Source organism: Malaclemys terrapin, chromosome 22, assembly GCF_027887155.1.
Source record: "Malaclemys terrapin pileata isolate rMalTer1 chromosome 22, rMalTer1.hap1, whole genome shotgun sequence".
NCBI lineage: Eukaryota > Metazoa > Chordata > Testudines > Emydidae > Malaclemys > Malaclemys terrapin.
This window is the reverse complement of record NC_071526.1, coordinates 13237337-13260898: the sequence shown is the minus strand read 5'-3', so window position 1 is coordinate 13260898 and position 23562 is coordinate 13237337. Positions and strand designations below refer to the sequence as shown.

Genomic DNA, 23562 nt, shown 5'->3' with positions numbered 1-23562 from the left:
AATGAGGAGTCCTTGGGGCACCTTAGAGACTAACAAATTTATTTGGGCATAAGCTTTCATGGGCTAAAACCCACTTCATCAGATGCATGCAGTGGGAAATACAGTAGGAAGATTGTGTGTATATACACACACACACACACACACACACACACACACACACCATGAAAAAATAGGGGTTGCCATACCAACTCTAAAAAGACTAATCAATTAAGGTGGGCTATTATCAGCAGGAGAAAAAAAAACTTTTGTAGTGATAATCAGGATGGCCCATTTCAAACATTTGACAAGAAGGTGTGAATAACGGTAGAGGAAAAATTAGCATGGGGAAATAATAAATTTGTTAGTCTCTAAGGTGCCACAAGTACTCCTGTTCTTTTTGCAGATACAGACTGACACGGCTGCTACTCTGAAACCTGTCAGTTTTTAGTTTGTATAATGACCCATCCACTCCCAGTCTAAACTCTGCTCTGCTAGGTGTGGGGTTTTTGCACCTGAGAGGCAGAACTTTTCTTCTCAAATTGTATCTTACATTTACTTGTTTTATAAATACAGACTCATAAAACTGCATCAAACAATTGAAGACCCAATATCTTTTTATTTTCCAATTGAGACTTATAAACAACAAGCCGGAGCTTGACACAAGGTATTTACTACGAATGAATGACCAACAGAGGGTTAATGACCCTGGTCACATCCAGGCTATCAGTTCCCCAATTATGCTCAGGAAGTGTCCCCTTGATTAGCTTTGTCATCATTCATGAAACAATAAAACTGTGCTTTGCTTCCAGGGTACATCAAGTTTCAGGACTTCAGTTCAAAGCACCAGTGTGGTACCAGGCTACCTGCAATAAAAGGGGAAAAGAACAGTCATGAAATTGGAAGTAATCTCTCCCTCCTCATTCCCTTGCACTGACTTTATATTATTGTATACAACTTGCACCTCTTCTGAAGATCCTATACAGCCCTGAAAGGTGAGTGGTGAAGCTTAAAATGTTTTTACTTACCGTTTTTCAGATAGTGAAACTGATATTCGGACTTGCCCATGATCACACAAGAATTCAGGAGTGCTGATATCCCCGATTGGCAGCAGATTAGATGGAACTCCCAATCTCTTGCTTTAACCATTAGACTATACTCCTGTCCAAGACCTCAGTAGTAGAACCTAGGAGTCCTAACTCCAAGTCCTCCAGATGTAAGCTCATAGTGCCAGCTCTAACCAATGGACCCCACACTCACTTCCATTTTAATCCTGTGACTGCTGGGGTTTTAGATTTAAAAAACTGACCAAACCCACCATGGCTAGAATACGAGATTAGTTTTTTACAAGGGATGCTGGAAATGCCCCCAGGCTCCCATGTGATGGGGCTCCGGAGCCAATTTTAATAAAATGCAAAGGGAAAGGTTCAATAAAAAGCGATGATTCTTTCGTTGAAAGATGACCCCGTAATCTCAATGCAGACACCCCCTCCTCCAAACACACACCAGGGCAAGCGCGTGGGGGAGGCAGTGGGGAAGGGAGAAAGCTGGGGGGGGGGGGGGGGAGGGGAGAGATTACATCCTGCCCAGAGCCAGGCACTGCATCCTGCTGGTGTAATCCTCGCCCCACCGCTCCCCTCTAATCAGACAGTCACAATGGGGCCTTTCTCTCCCCAGCCTGCTCCCGGGCTCGGAGCCTCCGCAGAGCCAGGGGTGGTTGGCTCGGAAGCACGGTGCCCCTCCCCAGCCTGGAGGAGGAGATAACCCCCCCCCATTTTAACCTGCCCCCTGCTGCCCCCCACAATACAGCCCTCCTCTGGCCCACGCACCTCCCCTTCCTCAGGGGCAGCTCAGCTTCCTAGCCCCACACTCCCTACCCTCGGGGTCAGCCCCTTCCTCCGCTAGCATCTCCCCGAGGCCCTCCCACCGACCTATTCCGCCTAGGCCGCCGCCGCCGGCTCCTACCTGCCGCCGCGCTCCCTGGCAGCGGGCCGGGATGGACAGCTCATCCCGGGCCCCTCTCCGGTGCGCCCTGCGCGGGCTGGGGAGCGCACTCTGCGGAGCGTTCGCGGAGCCCCGGGCCGGGGCCGGGCAGCCGGGGAGGCGGAGTGAGGGGCCGGGGGCAGAGCCTCTCCACACCCCAGCGCGCTCGGCAGGCCCCGCCCGCTCCACACACGCCCGCCCGCCCGTCCGGGAGAAACTTTCCCCGGCTGCTTCCTTGGCGCCTTGTGCAGCCGGGCGCAGAGCGGACCCGGAGCAGAACAGCCCCGGGGGGACGGGGAGCCTGGGTTGGGGCGCGGGGGGTGTCCCGGGGCAGGTGAGGGGGGCCCGGAGCCCTGGGCGCAGGGGAGAGGCGGGAGCCTGGCTGCCAGGAATCCAGAGGCAGTGGCGGGCTGGGGCGCACGGGAGAGGAGGCTCCGGCGTGGGGCACGGGAGACTGGGAGGGGAGGCGCTTCACCCCACCCCGGATGGGGAGCTCGCGTCCTGCGGTGGCTCCCCCGGGCGGAGCGTAGCCGAGGCGAGCTCTCCCCGTGAAGCGGGGCTTTCGGCGACCCACCCTCCCCTGCCCGGAGATGTCCGGGAGGCGCTCGCAGGAGGCACCTGCGGCGGGTGAGGACACCTGGCTCCCCGCCGGCGGACAGGAAAAAGGGGACGTGCCTTCCGCGCAGGGGCCCCCGAGGAAGAAGAAGCCCAAGTCTGGCTCCTCCAGCCTGCGCTGGGCTTTCAGCTGGCTTCGGGGCAAGAGGAAGAAGAAGAAGAGCAGCGGCTCCAACGCCCACCATGGGGCGCCCCCAGCGGAGGGGGAGGCGCCCTCTAAGGGAAAGAAGCAGGAGGAGCGAGCCAAGAAGGGCAAAGGTAGGGCAGGGGCTGCCCTTGGAGGAGTGGGTGCCTGGGCGAGGGGCTGTTTGCTGGCTGGGTCTCTCCTCCCTCCCCTTCATGCCACCGAGACTTTCCCCTCTGCCCCCTATGCTGGTGTGTGGCCAGCCTTGAGGAGCCCTGCGAGGGGACTAACTGCTCGTTGCCCTCGCTCGTGTTATGGCTACTGCAGCAGGCCCGTTCCGGTTCCCTGTAATCGGGAATGCCAGGCGCCCTGTGTAATCTCATTCCTCCCCTAAGGGATGTTGCCGGTTCACTGGGTATGTTCTCTCTCTGCTGAGTCAGAAGGTCACATAGACTGGAAGAAACCTGGAGCAAATCCAGATTCCTCCTCCTCCGCATGGTGTTCGCGGGAGTTGGGCTGCTCCAGGTGTGGCCTCTTGCTGGCGGCCTACGGCCTACTGCCAACATCCCCAGCCAGGCCGAGGTGCTGGCCTTGGTGACCTGGATGTAATTCCTCCCCACTACTTCAGGGTGGCGGTAGGGGCTGCTCTGCTCCTGGAGGCAGGCCTTCAAAGCCTGGATGTAAGATCATAGCTGAAAATGGCAAAGGCCTGTTAGATCAACAACTCCACCCTTCTGCAGGGCAGGATACGATCCCTCAGAGAGGGCACAGCTCCCAAACCCATGCTATGCTCATACCCTCTACTGCTCCTGTGTGTGATGTTATGTGGTGCCATGCTACGAGGAGCTTAGCCCTTCATCCCAGGATTATACACCCTCTTCCAGCCCTCACTGCTAGGTGATGCTGTGTTGCTGGAGGTGCTGTTCTTCTTAACATGGCCTTTCTCCATTTGCATATGGCCCAGTATACATGTAGTAAGAGCGAAGTACTGCTCGAGGTGTTGTCCCTTCTAATCTGGAGGTATTCTGCTAGTTCTGGGATGTGTTAGGGACCCTATGTATGCTAGTGTCTCCACCCACCTGTTAGGACATAAAAATGAAGTCTCTTCTGCCTGGCGTTTTGGAAAAGGGGATCTAGCTTCCTGTGGTAATCCATCCAGAGGTGTGCCTCACATCATGATTCATTGTCCAGTATTAGTGACCTGGTTCCCTCGCTGGGCATTAATTAGTTTAATTTGCAGGTATCCATAATGTGGGGAGTTGCTGTTTTTATCAACACTCAGTTGCTCTTTTACTGGTCTGTCAGTTATTGCTTTCAAGAGCACACCGAGAGCTGTGCTAAGAGGGGACAGCCATGGAAATGCAAGTTGCTCTTTCAAAGAGATCTTTGGAAGGTGGCTGAGTTTTCACCTAACAGTCGCATAAGATGCTACCAGCACGTCCCGTCAGACATGTCTGGCTGCAGCTTTCCCCTAATGCTAGGGGCTCAGATTCCACGCTGATGGGCAAAGCATAAGAACCTGAATATAATAGTCCACCCAGTGTGATATTCCTCACTGCGGTGCCCCACCAATACTGGCATCAATTCCATACCTAATTTTCAAAACAGGGCCTATACAACCAGTCATTGCCAGAGTTGGGATCAGAACATAAGAGACCCCGGCTCTCATTCTACTAGACATGCACCTTTCTTATGGACACTGGCCGTGTGTTGTTAATGCCAGCTAGGAGTCCAGCATTATGCTTCCAACATCACTGGTCAGCTCTTTGACAAGTGTAAACTGGATATCTGCTCCGTGCCCACTCAAACGGCTTTAAATGCCCCACTTCCCGAGACCCGTAAACTAGCTGCATGCCTTACTCTGCTCTGCTGTGAGTATGAAACCATCTCCCTTTTGCGTGGGAGGCTGCAGGCCGTGTATGTGTGTGCCATGGAGCATGTACACCGGGCTTAGAGTTCCTTGCCATGTTTCCATAGTGCAACCATTTCTTGGTGTGACGGGGAGAGAGGTGTGGATTGGTAGAAACAACATGCATATGAAATTATTGCAGTTTGTGTGCCTGATTCAATCACTTTGTCTGTTCTAATATCATGCTCGCTTCCAAAATGCAAAACATGAAGGGACCACACCCTGTTTAACCCTTCCTATCCCAGCTGCTTTGCCATTTGCATTCTAATGATGTGGCCATGAAGGCAGCATGGACCAGGGGACTAAGCACTGGGCTGCAAGCTGGGAAGCCCGGTCCATTACTGACTTCTTATGTGACCTTGGGCATGTCATGGTGTGTGTTTCAATGTCGTAGTCCTCTGTAAAATGAGGGGAGTAAACACTTCCCTACATCACTGAGGGGCTGCTGTGCAGATTCTTCAATAATGTTTGGGCAGCGCTTTGAAGATGGAAAGAGTGACAGCTATCAAAGTGCTAAGTTATTGATTAGTTTCTTATGTGCACTGGAGTCAGGTAACACTCAGCAGCCACTGCCTGAAATACTGACTGGTATGGAGGCTAGGTCTCCCTTTAGCTGATGACAGGGGTGGACCTATCAGTAATATGTTTTGCCTGAGCCTGTGAATTTTCCAGTTACCAAGCAGGAGGCAACAGGCCAGGACTGTTGGAGGAACAGTCTGGAGTTAGGCAGGTCTGGGTTGGCCTCTAGGACTCTGATTGTACAGGTTGCTGGTGGTGTCTGCTGATCTTTTTATATTTCTCTGGTTTTGGGAGGTACTTCAGGCCCTTCCAAAGATCAGCCTGGAATCCTGGGAAGTACCATGTCCTGCAGCAGAGATGCAACCCAGGGTTGTGACTCTTCATCTTTGCCTCGCATGCCCTTGCCCATTATGAAGACTTAGATTTGGCTATGGAAGGAGTGGCTGGGATGCATGTGGAAACATTTCCTCCTGTGTTCCCGCTGGGATAAGAGCCCTTCTCCCCTGGGGAGGGGGTGCAGACATGTGTTAGAAAAGGGCAGGAGTGTACAGGGTCTGAAGAGTGAACAAATCATTCCAGTGAAGTCAAGGGAGGCATGGGTCAGGGCTGGGTCAGGATCCAGTTTCCCGGAGCTTTGGTCTCTGTTCAGGATTTGGGTGTAAACAAGGGCTGGGTGACTGAGCACTGAAATAACCAGAATGTAAAAATGGAGGAAGTCCCATAATGGAGAACTCAGTGATGCGTCTAGTCAAATATTCTGACTCTGACTGGCCAGTACCAGCTGAGCTGCGTCAGAGAAAGGTGAAATTAATTCTGCAGTAGGCAGTTCTGGGATCACCGACCCATGGGGAAACTTTCTTCCTTTCCCCCCCCATGAGTCAGAGGTGGCCTTGTGCCTTGAAGTAGCTGGGTATTAGATCCCTTCTAAAAGTGGTGTTTTTTTTTTTTTTTTTTTTTTTTTTTTTTAAATCCTCTCTTTTGTATCCCCGGATGTTCTAATTATCCATCAAAATGTCCAAACTTTAACCAAAAAAAGAAAGAATCCTGCTAAGCTCTTGGCTGCTATGATACCTTGTTGCAAGGAGCTCACAAGCTAACTCTGTGTTGCATGAAAGGTATTTCCTTCTGCTGGTTTGAAACTTGCAACCCTGGTGTGTTTGACTCCCTGGCTTGAGGTACCTTCTTCCCCTATTCTCCTTTGACTGCTGCTGTTTTATTGCTTTACCAGCTCAGGCCTTGTGCTATGGGAGCCCCTCCCTGTCCCTACAAAGTACTATTACCCCTACTGTTACTTTTAAACAGCAAAATCTTCCATACAGCTGCTTGGCCAAGTTCCTCTCTCCTGTTTATTCAAAGAAATAAATCTTATCACTGAAATCTCTGTTGGCACCTGGAGAATGGAAGGGTACAGTGAGTCTAGTTAACCCGTAAGGGTTACTACAGTATTAGAAGGATACAATCTAGTGAAGGGGACTCCATCACCACGCTTCTGTCTGAAAATAATTTGCCTACTGTTGTTACAAATAACGACTAAGATCACGGGAAATGAGACGAACCAATCATATTTCTTTTTATTCAGTTTGTTGATCCCATCTAATCTATCTATCTTAGGTACTTATATGGCCTCCGTTACTGTGGCGTTTGAGCATTTCAGTCTTTCCTGTGTTCATCTGCACAACACTGCTGTGTGATAGGACAGTGCTGTTATCCCCAGTTTTGAGCTGGGGAGCTGAAGCATGGAGAAATGAAGTGACAAGATATCTATGATGAAGCAAGGAATTGCTCTCAAGTGTCACGCTAGTATCCGAACCACTGAACCCTTGTGCATTTGACTGTACTTTGGGTGTAGTCAGAGTCACTGTTTCCTGTGGGTAGTCAGTAACAGAGGATCCTGTGGCACCTTTAAGACTAACAGAAGTATTGGGAGCATAAGCTTTTGTGGGTAAGAACCTCACTTCTTCAGATGTAAGTAATGGAAATTTCCAGAGGCAGGTATAAATCAGTATGGAGATAACAAGGTTAGTTCAATCAGGGAGGGTGAGGTGCTCTGCTGGCAGTTGAGGTGTGAACACCAAGGGAGGAGAAACTGCTTCTGTAGTTGGATAGCCATTCACAGTCTTTGTTTAATCCTGATCTGATGGTGTCAAATTTGCAAATGAACTGGAGCTCAGCAGTTTCTCTTTGGAGTCTGGTCCTGAAGTTTTTTTGCTGTAAGATGGCTACCTTTACATCTGCTATTGTGTGGCCAGGGAGGTTGAAGTTTTCTCCTACAGGTTTTTGTATATTGCCATTCCTGATATCTGACTTGTGTCCATTTATCCTCTTGCGTAGTGACTGTCCAGTTTGGCCAATGTACATAGCAGAGGGGCATTGCTGGCATATATAACATTGGTGGACGTGCAGGTGAATGAGCCGGTGATGTTGTAGCTGATCTGGTTAGGTCCTGTGATGGTGTTGCTGGTGGTTGTGGGTAGTCAGTTTCTCCAGGGGTTGTGTGGGGGTTTTCACTTGGGGACGAGAAAGAAGAAAAGCATTAAAAAAAAAAAGTGATTGCAAATCCACCCCAATAGTTAAGGTGTCCCTTTAACACTTTAGTACCGCTGTGAAAGTGCATGTGCACCAGCGCCACATTTTAGGAGGACCATTTGACTAGCACGTCATTGAGGAATGATGTCCTAGTGCTTTTGCCCCATCTTTTGGGGGGTTGATATAGGTTTCACAATATTCCTTCTGAAGGGTTTTAAGAATGAAGGAGTTGATGTTCCAAACATTTTCAGTTACTCATTTTTTTGTATTAATTTGGCCCAACAGCATATAGACTCCTCACTGTGTTGTTAAAAATAAAATACTAAATACACTCAATGAGAGAGAGCTTGTTGGAAATTACATATGATTTGGTTTGTTGTTTGCCATGGTGAGCCAATGTAACCTAATTGTATTGGAGGATCCCTGGTGCAGGGTTGTGCTATAGTAGAAGTGATGCTGTTATCCCTGTGCTGGAGATTCCTGGGTGCTAGACTACCATATATCAGTGAAGATGCAGTTGTGCTGAAGGTTCCTAGGTGCTGCGCTTTAACAGCACTATGTCAGGACTAAAAGTCCATGGATGCTGCTCGTGATAATAGCTGAGGTAGTGAAGTTGAGTCTGAATGCTGCAGGTTCCTAGATCCGTTGCTATAATATAATCGAGACATCCTAGTTCTCTGCAGATGCAGCAGTTGTATCCTAGTGCTAAGGGTTCAGAGTTCTGCAGCCATGTGGACATTCCTGCATGCTGCCTCGGAGTCTCTCATTCAGGGGAATTGTTTCGGTGTATTTGGTAATGAACTTGTTAATCTGCAGAGAGCAAAGAGTGACATTTCAGAAAATCTGAACAACAAGAATCCACTGGCTGGTCTGAGCTGGAAACTGTAAGCTTCTCTGCTAAACAAAGAGAGGTGTGTCTGCCAGCCACAGCCATTCCACCTGGAGACAACTGGAAGAATTACTCTTGCAAATAATGTTCCATAAGATCCGATAAAACTATTTTGCTGGAGTCGGGTTTCTCTTCATAAGGACGGTTTTATTTCATAAGACAATATGATCATTGACTATGACTCCAGCACCGAAAGAAACAGAAACCTCTGAAAGGTGAAGAGCCGAGCAAGCTGTCTACCTGCCAAACTGGAGTTCATGCCGTTGGGTTTTGTGTGTCTGCTGCTACAGGTGATGAGCACCTGAACACCTCAGCTGGAGCATGGGGGAACCCACCTCTTTGGGTGCTAGTTCTGCCATCAGTCATAGCAACACACACACACAAACCTGGGGGCCTGGATTCAGGCTTTGCAGGACATGAGTGGAAACCCTTCTGGTTATTTTTTTCTGTTAAAGGTTTGGGATCTTAAACATTTTTTGTGTTACCTTTTTTCCTTCTGAGTTCCATTTCCCCTTTAAGAAATCATCCTAGTAGCCCAGATCATGCTCTGTGTCTGTTCATTGGCATATCGAGGGTAGAAAATTGTAGGGCTGGCTTTTCTGCTCCTTCTGCCACGAGAGAAGGGTCCCATCACTGTAGGACTTTGACTCATTGGTATAATGGGGTAAAAGCTAGGCTACAATGACTGTGGAGATTGTAACCTTTCTCGGCACAGTAAGGAGGAGAGCCCTATAGGTTGAGGGACTAGTACTAAAACCTCAAATTGTGCACTTTGATGCAGAGTTTTGGACTGGAAAGGTGCCAGATTGGTAGCCCTGGGAACTGAAGATGTTTCTTTAGCCACAGAACAGGTCTGGCCTAGGCTTGGTGGGGCGAGTTTCCTGCTCGTTGCCCAATCAGTGGGCTTCAGTTCTGACTGGAAGGAAACAGCTGTGGGGGTGAAGAGAGCAGCTCAATCTCCGATTCTCCGTGAGGCCTTTGGCCATCCTCTAGGGTGCCCAGTTGGTGTCAGGTCTGTGATATGGACGCTTACAGGAACTGGACTGAGACCATCAACTCATCTCACGTAGGCCACTAAACTACCATCAGCAGGGAACTACTGGCCACTAGGGCCCCAAGCTGTGTTCGAACTGGTCACCGAGTGGTGAAAGGCTCTCACCACCAACCCCCGAACCATTTGGTCCCCTTGATGAATAACTAGGGGGTTTCTTCCACAGCACATGCTAGAGGCAGAAAGGCCCCTGGCGCTGCATCCCCTGGTTTTGTAGCAATGTGAGTGTGCTTCCTTGATGTGAATGACATGGTGGGAGAGGCTGTGATGCTTCCGGGCTGCCGGAGTGTGTTCTGAGAGGACTCTGGAGTGCAATGTGGTCAAATCGGAGTCCAGAAGGCAGAGATGGACGTGGCCAGCGGCAGCTAGTGTGCCGACGTGACTGTGCTGGGGGCTTTGCCGTGGATCTTGTGACAGGGTCTGTTCCAGTGCAAACAGTAAGCAGTTGGGTAATGAGCTGCTCTCTGTGGGTAGGTAGGTGGTGGGGCTCCTGGTTGATCTGGATTGTAACGAAGAGTGACACTCATACACTGAGATAGAAGGGGCCATAGAGGCAGCAAGGTCTGAAATTAGTGAGGTCAGCAGCTCCCTGGGCTCCGCAGATTGTCTGTATGTGGCATATAAACCTGGCCAACCCAGGGGCCCCACTGTCCTTAATCCCAGCAAACACAGACTCAGTCCAGCTCCGAGGCTTCCGCACCCCTGCGGGGCCTTCTGTGCCTCAGAGCTTTATGTGCAGGTCCTGAGCTTCGTGGACATGCCCATGCCCATACCCTGATCACTGGGATCAGAAGCAGTGACGTCTGGGTGCTGTGCAGAGTGTCTGAGCCAAGGGCTCGGGGTCCTGGGGGAGCACATGTTCCTGGTCTGGGCACTGACGGGTTTCTGTCTTGGGGGCAGGAAGGGAAGATTCAGGCTGTATCCAGACCAGCTGGTCCTTTTCATGGTAAGAGAGGAGCAAATGTGTCATGTGGAAAATCTGTTGCATGCAACGTCCTTTTTGCACTCTGCTATCGAGTGCCCTACTCTGTCATGCGGAGGAGAGCGGGGAGTCTGGAGTGGAGAGGTTCCTTTCTTTTGCCACAGTGAAGCCACTGCGTGAGGACACCTCCTTTACTGGGGTCAGATCCTGTGAACCTGCAGGGGAGAGGCTGCGGCCAGGGCAGCCCTTTCCGTCCTTTCGTCATGGAGACTCAAGAATGCGGTGCAGGCATGTGACTCTAGCCTGAGCGCCCCCTCCCCAGCTGGTGTGACCTTGCAATCTGGTGAGAAGTCTGTGTTGTAAACTAGGGTGTAGAGCGCAATGGGATCACAGAGGCTGAGCTGTTGCCCACCAATCCTCTCACATCCCCAGCATCTTCCAAGGCAGAACTGCCACCAGACAGACTGACATTTTGGGTGCAGCTGCTGTTAGTTATTTGTATTACAGCAGCAACACCTAGAGGTCCTGGCCCCATGGTGCTAGGTCCTTGCCCCATAGAACTTTCAGTCTAAGCCGTGTGTGGAAGAAAGGAGGAGGAATCCTCTCCATTGAACTGTGGGGAGCTGAAGGCTCAGAGATGGTGATTTTCCCAAGGTCGCACAGAGTGTCTGTGGCAGATTTGGGAATTTAACCTACAGCCCCTGATTCCCAGGCCTGTGCCTTAGCCACAAAGCCGCCCTTCCTCCTTAGCAGAATGTCTGATTAATCACGTAAACATTGTCCTTAGGGAGTGCATCTCGTGTGCCCATGACTCTGACCAGCTGACCCCTCCCTGCCCTGACACCATCTCATTTTCAAATTCAAAGAAGAGGAGAAAGCTACATTTCAGCCAGGCCTTGAATCTGACATGCTGCTTTACTGGATTAGTACCCTTCACAATCTCCTGTCTCGGGGCTTCTCTGCAGAGAGGTTACACCGGGTTAACTCTTGAATCGGTTCATTCAAACCAGTGCAGCTGTGTGTGTGGACACTCTTATTGCACTGTCAACCTAGTTCACATTGTTTTAATTTGCACCACTGGATGACACGAGCCAGGCAGGCGGCGATGTAAGTGTCCGTGCACAAAGTGACATCCATTTAATCTGTCTCAAATCCCCCCTCGATTTGTATTGCCGTAGCTTCATGTGAAGAGCGGGCTCTGGAGGGCAAGTGGGCTGTATGTGTGCTCTCCTAGCTGGGAGTCTGTATTGAGACTTGTTTGCCTGTCTTGGGTACTTATGTGGTCCCCATCTCCATAGTATCTGAGTGCCTCACGGCCTTTAATGTAGTTATCATCTCAGCCCTCCTGTGTGCCCATTGTACAGATGGGGAACTGAGGCACAGAAAGACTAAGTGACTTGCTTTCAAGGACCCTTCCGCTATCGCCCTCACCTGGCTCTGCTGCTGCTTCTGCTAGAGCGGTGAGGGTGGGCTGGATGGGTGTGTGATTGCCGGAGCGGTGACCCCACCCTGGCTGATGGGGGTGAGGGGACATTCATGGGGAACGGTCCCCAGCTGGGGGCTGTGCTGCACACTGGTGGGGGCAGGATCCCCAGGAACCACCTCGTTGCGGGCCCACCGAATCCTAAAGCCAATCCTGCCCATCACCCACTTTGTATCCCACTCCCTGGCAGAGCCATGGACTCTACAACCAACCTGACGGGGAGGGGGCGGGGTGTGGGCAGAGAGAGAGAAGGCAGCAGAGCTGCAGGGGCAGAGAGGGAGGGTGAGAGAGGACAACCCATCCCAGCTATTCTCCTGGAGGCCCCTCCTCTGTGTCAGCCGTGATTGGCTCCGGGGCTGAGGGAGAGCACAGCCTGTGGAAAGCTGAGGGCTTGACGGTCGCTGGAGGGATGGGAACCGGAGCTGAGCGCCGGCTCTCTGGAGCTGGAAGCAGGCCAAGGTGAAGCCTGTTTGGTGCAGTCATGTAGCACCCCGTGCTTCCTCCACCCAGGAGAGGGGGAGGGAAAGTGCCGCTTGCACACGCTGGCACCATGGGCAACATGCACCACAAGAGGAACCCCCCGCATGCCAAGGCCAGGTCCTTCTGGCATTTTGGCCGCACAGGGAAGCTGAAGACAGGTAGGAGCCTGAAGCAGGGGCCCAGCCAGGGTGTGGGTGGGAGAGGGCGGGACTCTGTTGATGGCAGCTCCAGCAGGGCTGGTATGGCTCACGCACAGTACAACAGTATTCTGCAGTCACGAGCCACAGCCTGTTGCTGGCAGGATGGGCGCCCAGGCTCTGGGGCTGGCACTTTGGGCACAGTCCCTCCTATGTGCCCAGAAAGTTTGTGCCCATGGCCTTGTACCCAAGATTGGGCTGCTGTGGGTAGGAGGCGGTGTCTGTATTGGTGCTGTGCGATGTGGGGGCTTCGTGCAGGTACCCAAGGATTCTTTTAGCAAGGCTGGAAGGAGCCTGGGTGGGTCTGAGGTTCCCGGAGCTCTGCAATCTGCCACGGTTACTGGGGGCTGGGTCTTGGAGCGCTGGAGCTGAAAAGATCCTAATCTGCTTTGGGACTGGTGAAATTCTCACCGTGTTCTCTCCCAGAGACCTGGGCTTTTCAGCATTGTCAGTGCAATTAACATCCACCGAGTTAGTTACCGATTTGTTTTTCTCTCTTCTCAGCTAGTCGATGGCCCCAGTGGTTAGGGCCGGTGGTAGGGAGCCAAAACTCCTGGGTTGTATTCCCACCTTTGCCATTACCTCGCTGTGTGGTCTTGAGCAAGTTGCTTTCCTCTCTCTGTGCCTCAGTTTCCCTATTTGTAAAACTGCACTGGGTTTAATGACTGTCTGCAAAGTGTCTTGAGATCCTTGTATGAAAGTGACTTGCTGTGAATGGGCTGTTTACAGGCACAGTGTTCTTACCTGGACTTTTCATTCTCCCTGGTTAAGCACAATATTGATTTCCATTTTTGTTCTCCCGATGTCTCTGTCCAGCCCACACCATGAGGAGTGGGGAGGGAAAGGAGTGGATTTTCCTTTGATTTATGCTTTCCCCCTCGTTCCATGCTGGGAAGACACCTTCACTGCAGGAGGCTGCAATATAAAGGCAGAAAGTAAAACTCTGAACAATACCCCGTTATTGTTGGCTGGCTGTGGGGGGTACAAATTCCACTGCTTTCTCTGCTCTGGTTCCGTGGATTCAGAGTGTGAAAAGTTTAAGAACTCCAGAAGTGAGGGCAGGGGTGGTGAATGGGCCATCTCCCTCCTTGCTGGATTTGGGTATCAGGGGAGACAGGGGCTTGATTCCTTGCCAGTTGAACATGTTTCAGAGGTACCAGACCTCCTAGGGTACCCCCTCCCCCATGAAGATTCCCCCATCAGTTCAGTAGCTGAACTGGAGCAAGCTGGAAATCTATGAAATTAAAGTTCTTGTGATAGTTTTGTCCTGGTTCAGCCACTGAAACTGGCCCATCCTTTTAGATGTTGCTACATTTGCAATTGTTCCCTCAGCCGTGTGTGTGTGTGTGTGTGTGTGGGTGTGTAAGTAACAGGGAAATGGGGGGGGTCAGTCTGTGCTTGAGTAGGAATCTAGGCTGGAAATCAGAAGATGAATTCTAACCATCAGAAAAGGGAATCATCGGGGGAAAACCAATGGGAGTCGTGGGGGGCAAACAACTTGACTAGTTTTAAAGAGGAGCATGATAAGGTTATGAACGGGATGACATGATGGAGTTGCTTGAGGTGGCAGGGGACTGAGCCTGAAGGTGTGGGAGGTCCCTGCCAGTTTTATGTTCCTGGGTTTGGCAAAAGCCCCCAGAAGTGGGGCCCTCTTGTCTAATGGATCAGGGTGGGTTTAGCCAGGAAACCTGGCTTCTTGTGCTGCTTCTGACGCTGCCTCGCTGTGAGAGACCTCGCTCCTCCTCTTTGCCCCAGAGTTTCCCCGTCGTGGTACAATGCTGTGAGAGCTCTGCATAGAGAAGTGCCATGCACATGCAGAGTCTGAGAGTTGGGCTTTATCCCCCTTCTGACGATCACCGAAACAGGGAGACTCCCCACTAGGAAAGACCATCTGGCCCGAACAGACCTATGTGTGGGGACTGACAAACTGAGCTGCTCTCCTACTTGCTGCTTTTTACATTTCATACCCAAGTACGATCCAAGCAAATGAGCAATAATATCCAATGCCTGCAATATACCAGTGCAGCCCCAGCCTCCTGGAGGCCAGTGAGTGAGACCTGGCTTGGAAGGACCCTCTGGGAGCTGCCCTGAATCCCAAATTCTGTGCTTTGTGAGAGCAAAGCGGTCCCCCATTTCAGCGTGTGCACTTCTCTGCACACTCTGATCCATTAGACAAGAGCGCCCCACTTCTGGGGGCTTTTGCCAAACCCAGAAACATAGGACTGGGAGGGACCTCCCACGCCTTCAAGCCCAGTCCCCTGCCACCTCAAGCAACTCCATCATGTCATCCCGCTCATAACCTTATCATGCTCCTCTTTAAAACTAGTCAGGTTGTTTGCCCCCCACGACTCCCATTGGGAGGTTGTTCCAGAACCTCCCTTTTCTGATGGTTAGAAACCTTCTGCTTTGGGGCATTTTAAAACTAGATTCGTTCAAACATCAGAGCAGTGATTCTTGGGACCAGTCCTGTATTGGCTGAGGAGAGGGAAGAGGGCATAGATGGGATCTAATATGTCTTTTCCATCTGTCATTTCTCTGCTTCTCTCAGAGGATCGGGTTCTCCCATGCACAGCTCTGGTTGCTCAGAGAGCACCAGTTGTACCCTACAAAGTCTTTGTAGGGAGAGAGTTTGGATTCCCCCATGCACATAAACACTCCCCAAGATGTATCCAGAAGGGGAGTGTGTCTCCTATTGGCCATGTGGGCGAATTTTCTAGCCAGTGCCTGGGTGTGTTACCCTGCCCTGCTCACACCTGAATGCTTTGCTGGTTCAGACAGTGTGCTTTGGGGGGAGACACGGATGGCAAGGGGGCTCCTGCTGATAGGCCCTGCTGGAATCACACACTGTCTGACAACACTTGATCCCCCTGCTTCGTTCTTTCTTTACTGTCAGCATGTTGCACAGGTGTGGCTGGAATGGGCTAACCAGACTGTCCGCAAGGTAAACATGCACTGGGCCCGGATTCAAAATCTTCAGCGCAGGCTTAGGGAGTGACCAAACAAAGCAAAACTACTCACTGGGCATGGCTTAAAGGTGACCTGCAAAGGGCTCAGAAAGAATGGGGCGGTGCCCTTCCCTGCTGCTTTGTGGGGGAGAACGAAGACTTGTGAGGTTTTTGGCTTGTACCTTAGAAATATCAGGAAGGTCAAGTCAGGTTTAGCAGGGGCACCTCTGGGCGGCCTCAGGGATGTTAATCTGGAGCCTTAACTCCTTAATTGAAGGGGGAGGGTTGTTGAATCTGTAACAAAGGCTGCCTTTATCCAAACCATTAATTATTTGTTGAAGTTAAATGGGTATTAACCAAAGCAAACAACCCTCAAAGAGTCTGTTTGGGAATGCCTTCCCCCTCGACTGTCATTCATAAAGAAGCAAAAAAAAGAGCAGAAGTCCCAGTGTTGTTTCTCTTTGGAGCTCACCTTGAAGGAGAGCAGAGAGGGGCCAGGAGCCACCGGGGGGAGCAAAGGCGGGCCGGAGGAATAACAGTTCTTAGCACTTGCTCACATCATAGAGCAGTGACTCAGTAACCCTCAAACTCACAGGGGAGACAAGTTGGTGTCTTGCAGATGGGGAAACTGACAGAGAGATCAAGTGAGTGGCCCAAGGTCATACAGGGAGTCAGTGGCAGAGCCAGGATTGGACTCTAGGAGTTGCTGGTGTTGAGCATTGTCCTCTAGATTGTGAGTTCTCAAATAGCTTCCCTTCTTTATGGCTGCTTGGGAACCCCCAAAACTATTTTCTGTTATAAGACAGGGTTACACCATGGAAGAGGTTGAGAAGCACCACTCTAAACTACACTGATTAACAGTATGGATACTCTTCTGCGTCAGTCTGTTTTCAGCCTGACTGGGCTGTATTTCCATTGTCCTGTATTTCTCTTCTGAGAAGCTGCAAGCCAGATCTCGCAGTAACATGCAAAAGTGGAGGGTTACCCGTTGGTAAGGGGACATATCTTGTGGGGTGATTTCTATTCTGAGTGGCTAGAAGTAGGTGTAAAGTCATAGATTGTAAAGCCAGAAGGGCCATATGACTTCCCTGAATTAATTTCAGTTTGAAATAGAGCATCCCATCTTGATTTAAAAATTCCCAGTGATGGAGAATCCACCACGACCCCTGGGAAGTTGTTCAATGACCCTCGCTGATCAATTAAAATTTTTAACAATTGAAATGCAGCCCCTCTCATGTGCTTTAGCTTCGTCCCTCCTGTGAGCTGCTTTCCCTGCTTCACCCCTCTCATCTGGCCCCGCAAGGTGGAAGGGGTTGTTTACCTGAGAAAGTTTTTTTCAGTATTTGCTTTTCTGCTGCTTTTATAGATGTAACTCTCCCAAAAGAGGGGGCACCCATGCCACTTTGTTTATGCTGGTTTAAGCCATTTCCCCTGTGAATCGTTGCATCCACACAGCCCTGATTATTTTTGGAAATAACGGCACAACATTTTGCACAGAGCCTATGGTGTAATGTTCCTCCCCTACGCTCTGTGCATTCTGGGTTTTTTTCCTCGCAGTGCACTGTGGGATACTACCAGAATCCATTGGAATTCTGGGACTTGGGGATCAAACTAACACATCCCCAGCACTGACTCTAAGACCCATTCACCAATCGGTCACTCGCACCATCTGAATTTGCCTGGATCTGCCACATCTCAGTTTCCACTTGCCATTGTAACTCCTCAGTGCAGGCTGCAAGGGGAATGCTGGGAGGCTGGGACTGGCTATGGGATGATCCCACAAAGCTTTGCAATGAGGAAGGATTGTGGCAAACTCTTTCTGTGCCAGGGCTGCCCTCCTCGTCCAGTGTTGGAAGTGAGGGTTAGCCCATGATTAGGTCTCTGTAGGTAACTGGCTTGGGGGAGTGCCTGGTGCAGACAGCAGTGCGGAGTTGCCCAGGGCTGTTGGCTGGGATCATCCAGAATAGTGAATGCAGAGTGAAGTTGAGTGGTACTGGACTGGTCAACTGGTGCGGACAGGTTTATGGGTACCAGGAGTGGGGAGTGGGTTCCAGTTTTCCCATTAGTATGGGAGGATCTGGAAATCAGAGTTGCGAGGCATAAAACAGGTCTAGGGGAGTGGAGGCAAGAACTTGGCCAGCTGGTGTGAGACTTGGGGAAGGCAGGGAGAGGGGTGTCTGGGCCTTGCAGTCTGGGGCCTGGGGGTGGGTATGGGGAGGGCGGTTGGACCTGGCTGTATGGGGTGGGTCGTCAGGCCTTCCTGGGAGAAAACTTTCTGACCCTCTTGGATCTCTCTTGCCTGGCTTGGGACCTTCATTATTTCTTGGTGACTGTGTGGGGCAGAGGGCTGTGATGTGCACCCAACCCCTCTCCAAGTGAGCAGCAGTTGTTGGAGGGGCACTGGACCGGAATAGTCTTGGGGGAGTCGTGAGGGGAGAGACCAACTCACATGGGAACGTCCACCACCAACCTTGGCCCCCTCACTCCCCTAGGATATGAAGGCTGACCAATTTCCAGGCAGATCCCTTCCCTCATTGGATTCAAGTTCTTCCTAGCTGGATCCCTGGGCCCGGAACATGAGTCTGGTGGGCGATGTCACCTTGCTACCTTCCTAGCTGAGAATATCAGATATGCTCCCCCTGGGGGGCTCTGTGCGATGCGTCTAGGGGAGCCAGCTCCTCTTCTGTTGCCTAGGTGCTAGGGTGATGGGCACTCCATGAATGTCTGGCTAAGATCCTGCTGGGCATGGGGGAAAGTGCGCACGAACAGGCTTTCACTTAGCTGGTGCAGCAGGACCGTGAACACGAGCTTTTCTGCTGGCATCCCTTTGGGTCACCATAAAGGAGGAGCTCGCTGTTACAGTGATGGGGACATTACAAATGCAGGGATGAGAGGAGAAGGAGAGTGAACGGGGGTGGGGAGGGAGAGAGGAAGAAGAGGGGGAAGGGCATTGGGCAGAAGGTGCTGAGAAAACATAGAATGAGTTCTGTGTGTTCTCTGCCCCGGCTCCATGGGAACGGAACAGAGGCCACGAAGCGAAAGAATTTGCATTGTGTTGCTTCAGCATTTTGCAGTGTGTGTGGCTGGGATCAATAGGCTGGGGGCAGGGTGTGTTTGGGGAGCGGCACGAGGAAGACCCAAAGGGAGCAGGCCAGGTTGCTGAGGCACCCTCTCTCCTTCTGCAGAGGGAGGGTGCGGTCTCTGGGGCCAGGGATTCTGCCCTGTTGAGGAGCAGTGGACACACACCGGTGTGGGGCACTACATGAGTGCGGAGGGTGGATTCCTCCCTTCCCTGGATAGGGGGTTAAACACATTCTCTGTTGTGTGGTCAGGGAATTCCTTCCCCCCCAGCCCCATTCGTGGTCTTTCAATGTGGGCAGGGAGGTGGATCTGGGTTTCAGTTACCAGGCTGGCTAATTATCACTGAAGATTGGACCAGTAGCCGAATAAATTGGAGAGAATCTTCCCCTCAACATTAAATGTCTAAACGGCCTTCCATTCCGCTAGCCCTGTATCTGTGTCATTTTCCCCCTCCCCCAACCTTGTGCTTCGCTCCCTTTTTGGCTCAGCCTTTTCTCCTTCCTTCGGGCAGGATGTTTGGGACAGGACATTCCCATCATCTTCCCCTCTTCTCATTCCCCACCCCATAGCTTCTGCATAGCAGGAGACCCGGACACTGCTCCCTCCACGGTTACGGCTGCAGATATTTCAGCTGCGCTGGCAAATGCTGAGTGGTTCTCACTCCCCAAGGCTCACAGCCCCTGTGAGTCTGTGGACAGAGGGTCCAAATTCAGTCCCCAATCCATGCAGCTGCTGCACCAACCAATGCAGCTCCCACTCCCCTCTTGCACTTTGGTGCATCCCTTCTCCTTTCCATGGATTTTCTTCTCTCTTCACCACCTTTCCTCTCCTGATTTCTCTCTCTCTCTCCTCCTCGCCCTTCCTCCCTCCTCCCCTTCTGGTTTCCTTCTCTCCCCCTGGATGGATACCAGCACTGCCTGCTCCTGGACACGGCGCTTGTGATGCCAAGCCGGGGCCAGAAGGAAGCTGTTGGGAGAAGCTAGTCAGTTTCACTTTGCTGTGTGCCAATGCTCAGGGCAGGGGCAGCTCAGGCCCTGCTGTGCAGCCCGGGGCAGAAGCAGCAAAGGCTGCTCGTACATTTGCGGCTGCCATGAACGCTTCCCCAGCAGGGCATCTATTTCCCTCTGATCCCCACGGGCAGGGGCAACCGCAGGGGAATTCCTACAACGGAGGGAAAAGTGGGCAGGATTTGGGGTCACTCAAGATGAGGATGAGGCTGAATCAGAAGCCCCGAATGCTCCTGCTCCCTCCCAGGAGATGGGGGCAGGGCATCCCTTTGGGTTGATTCCTTGGGCTGTACCTGCCCTGCCGGTCACCTGGAACCTGATCCTTCTCTCCCCCACCTGACACCATGTTTGTTGTTGGACGCTGTGTTCTCATAACCCAGCCCCACCCCGGGCTGGCCATACCCAACAAGTTACAAACTCTTATGTCTCCCTGGAAACAACCCCCCTCCCCTGCCCATGCTGGATCAAACTCTGCCCACCCTGCACTGGGATGAATCCCACTCCTCGCCCCACAGGGTTTGCGGCCCCTTATCCCCTTGCTCCCTCCGGAAGGGCCTTTGCAGTCCTTGAACTCCATGGAGACCAGAGTTCTTTATCTCGTCTTTATCAGCAGGGGCACGCCAGGTGCTCACTGAGTCATGGTAGTGGAACGTGGCCTCTGGCCAAACTGCACCCAGCAGAAACAAGACGGCCAGTGGAGCCAACTGCCGCTGGGTCGCCGCTGTCACCGGCGCTGGGTTCGCGTTCACACCGCTTCCTTCTTGGCACCATCCACAGCTGAGCCTTCCCCCCCCACAGCACGGCAGACTCTGGAGGAACGGCCCAATGCTGAGGGCAGCCAGTGATTGCCCCACGATGCTTGTTGGGGTCTCCGGTGTTTAAAATAGTCTGAAAGAACTGGATCATCTGTTGTCATCTGGGAGGGGCGGCTTTGGTCAGACAGCGCTGTGGAGTGTGCCCCTCAGCGACCTGGCTCGATGGTTCATTATTTTGTTTGCCAGGTCTGTGACCCCTTGTGACCCTTCCCCCACACATTTGGGGCAGTGTCCTGAACCCTGCAGGGTGGAGACAGCTGAGCATGTGAAGCAGGTAGCTAGTAACTCTGCTTTGTAAAAGCAAGTGAACAGATTGACCGTCACAGCTTAGTGGGTTCAGTCTGTTTCCCGTAGGGAACCAACATCAGCGTCTGATGAAGTGGGCATTCACCCACGAAAGCTCATGCTCCCAATACGTCTGTTAGTCTTAAAGGTGCCACAGGACCCTCTGTTGCTTTCAACATCAGGTTGGGCACTGCAGTCTGTGTAGAGAGGCCTGGGCTGAATGGGTCACAGAGACAGAACCATCCTCTCCCTCCCTCGCCTCCTGGGTAGGTAATGCAGCTGCAGCCGCTGTGTGGCTGGAGGAGTTCAGTCTGTAGGGCTGCCCGGTCCAACCCCTTTCATCAGCACAGAAGTAATTACCTTCAAAATGGCTCAGCCCAGTGGCTGGGTCTGTGTTCCCTGGAGGCTACGCTGCCTTCAAAAATCCCCCAGGCTGCAGGGTTTGGAGAAATGAGGTGGATTCCTGCCACCACGACCCTAGTAGCCCACGCCAGCAGCTTCTCCGTTATCCAGGGGGCTGTTCAGTGTTGCCCTTTGGTAGCCCACACTAAGGAGGAGCTGTGTGATGCTTATGGTCAGATCCTTTCCTAACCTTGGAGAGGGAGGGCATGGTGCTTCCTGGGTCAGATGTTGGTGAGGGGACCGTCCTATGGTCTGGGTCTAGAAGGCCAGATGCTTACGGGCCCGCCTCTGAATGGTTTATTGAGGAAGCCAGCCCAGATGTAGTGATTCTTTCTAGCCTAGCCAGCTGTGTTCACACAGCCAGGTGCACTAAGTCAGTGAGAGACAATCGCAGAATCTGGGCTGGGTCTGTGGATAAACCACAGCTCGATAAGAGGGGGCCCAACCCTCAACCGCCGGGGAATGTGTTTGTCATGATAGGTACAGGCGCTCCCTCTGGGCACTAGAGTCCTGGGGCTCGCCTTGGGGAGACGCCTGGCCTGCCGCGCTGGCTGGCCAGGACCTCGGCCAACACTGGCTAAAACCACTTCTCCTCCCCCATACCAACTCATGCTCTTGGGATAGATCTGCAGAGATGGTGATGCTGAATGGGGCTCCTCTCGCAGTAGAGCCATCTCCAGGATTTAGCTCTGACAGGCTGGGTCCTGCCCAGGGGGCACCTCCTCCTTCTTTCCAGAGAGGGGTGGGAGGGGACTCCCCATTTAACAGCTTCACAAAGCTTCTCCTGTGGGAAGCCCTGTGGTGGAAGCAGCCCCTCTGCGCTGTGCCTGGCAGCTCCCCATTGCTAGCCTCCCTCACTTCCTCCCTCTGCTTTGCTCCCACTTCCTGTCCTACCACCAGCTGGTTCCATAAGGAGAAATGGGTTGAGACTAGGGTTGCCATCCTTCTGGGATTGTCTTGCAGTCTCCCGGAATTAACGATTAATCTTTAATTAAAGCTGATGTCATGTGATGAAACCTCCAGGAATATGTCCAACCAAAATTGGCAACCCTAGTAGAGACAGCCTGTTCTTGCACTTCTCTACTGTCTCTGTCCTATCTCTCTCTTGCTGGCAGGGACAGCAGCCAGCTGCTGCAATGGTGAAGGTTCTTGTTCTCCACTGGGAGAAGGCTAGAGCCTGGGTGAAGCTGCCAAGGAGGGCTGTAAAGCTGGCATCATAGGTCTTGTTCCTCTTGGGTAAGAGAGAGCAGGAGCCACCACCTCAAATAACAATCTCCCCCCCCTCCCCCGAACTCTGCAATATCTGACCCAGTGTGAGAACATGTGGGATGGGGTTGATGTGCCTATAGCAGGGCCTTTTGTGTGGCAGGACATATGTGATAAGCATGTGGGCACGGGCACATGTGTGAGGGGCAGCAGGGTGTGCAAGGAGGTGAGTGATGGCGTCCTGATTGCATATTGGCTCAATGCATAGGGAGCACATGTGGTTGCTGCTGGCTGCATGGTAAAGTACCTGCACACGGAAGGATGTGCTCGGTCATGTGCTCATGTCAGTAATCTGCCTCCCTCCCTCCCTGTGAGAATCAGGATCAGGAAATCAAATAGCTGAGGTTTCACATTAGTATTTGATATTTACAGAGCAGCTTTAATTCCTCCAAATAGAATATGACTTGTCTCACCTGGAGCTGAAATGCAGCCAGCTGTGGGTGGCGCACAGCAGTGCGCTGCAGCACTTCAGAAGTTTAGGACAGGAAGTGAAGAAGAACAATGCATCCAATTGAAAATGAAACAGGGATATAGGTAGGCAGTGGGCATTAGCCTTGGTGTGTTGGCCACATGTACCTCACCCCTAGAAAAAAGTATTATGGAATCTCTCCTATCTTTGGGGCTCATGACCTCGTCAGCACCTCCAGCAACACAGCATCCTCTGGCACCATGCTGGTGCCTTGGTTCAATCCTGACTCAGCATGTACAACACCCTGGGTTTTCCTTGACCGTCTCAGCCCCATCTGTGCTCTGACCTGAGCCGACCCTGTACAGCTCTTGACAAGATCCCAGTCTGAAGTGGTCTGCTTGCTGATTGCCACCTCTTCAGTCTCCTTATGCCTGCACCGCTCTGCTCTCCAGGGCCTGGGCTCCTCCTGCTTGGTTCTGGCTCCAGAGGAAATCTGTATTTACCTTAAAACCTGTTAGGTGGCTTTTCTCAGGAGGGCAGGCAGAGGCCCAGGGCAGAGGGGTGGGGATTGTTAGGAGGAGGAGGAATGAGGCTGAGGTTATTGATGGAATGGAACAGCTATATCAGGGGAGCAGAGACAAAGATTTTACAGCTGTTCTAAACCCAGTGCTGGAGTGA

General features: G+C 52.0%; 1 protein-coding gene and 1 long non-coding RNA gene across 3 annotated transcripts in view; one reads left to right on the top strand and one right to left on the bottom strand.

The window, feature by feature from the left end:
- Nucleotides 1–575: 575 nt before the first annotated feature.
- LOC128827642 (uncharacterized) lies at nt 576–2074 on the bottom strand. Its single transcript, XR_008443033.1, has 2 exons — nt 1942–2074; nt 576–842 (listed from the first exon to the last, which is right to left on the bottom strand). It is a non-coding gene; the product is annotated as an uncharacterized LOC128827642 (long non-coding RNA).
- A 107-nt stretch (nt 2075–2181) lies between these two features.
- The window catches only part of KIAA1522 (KIAA1522 ortholog), a 53995-nt gene continuing 32614 nt past the window's right edge, over nt 2182–23562 (top strand). Inside the window, exon 1 of one of the 2 annotated variants that reach the window (XM_054011594.1) lies at nt 2182–2832. In XM_054011594.1, the coding sequence (XP_053867569.1) occupies nt 2550–2832 (283 nt within the window). In that variant the 5' untranslated portion in view covers nt 2182–2549. Of the gene's footprint in view, nt 2833–12349; nt 12636–23562 lie in introns of those variants that run through there. The other variant, XM_054011595.1, reaches the window with a different exon arrangement.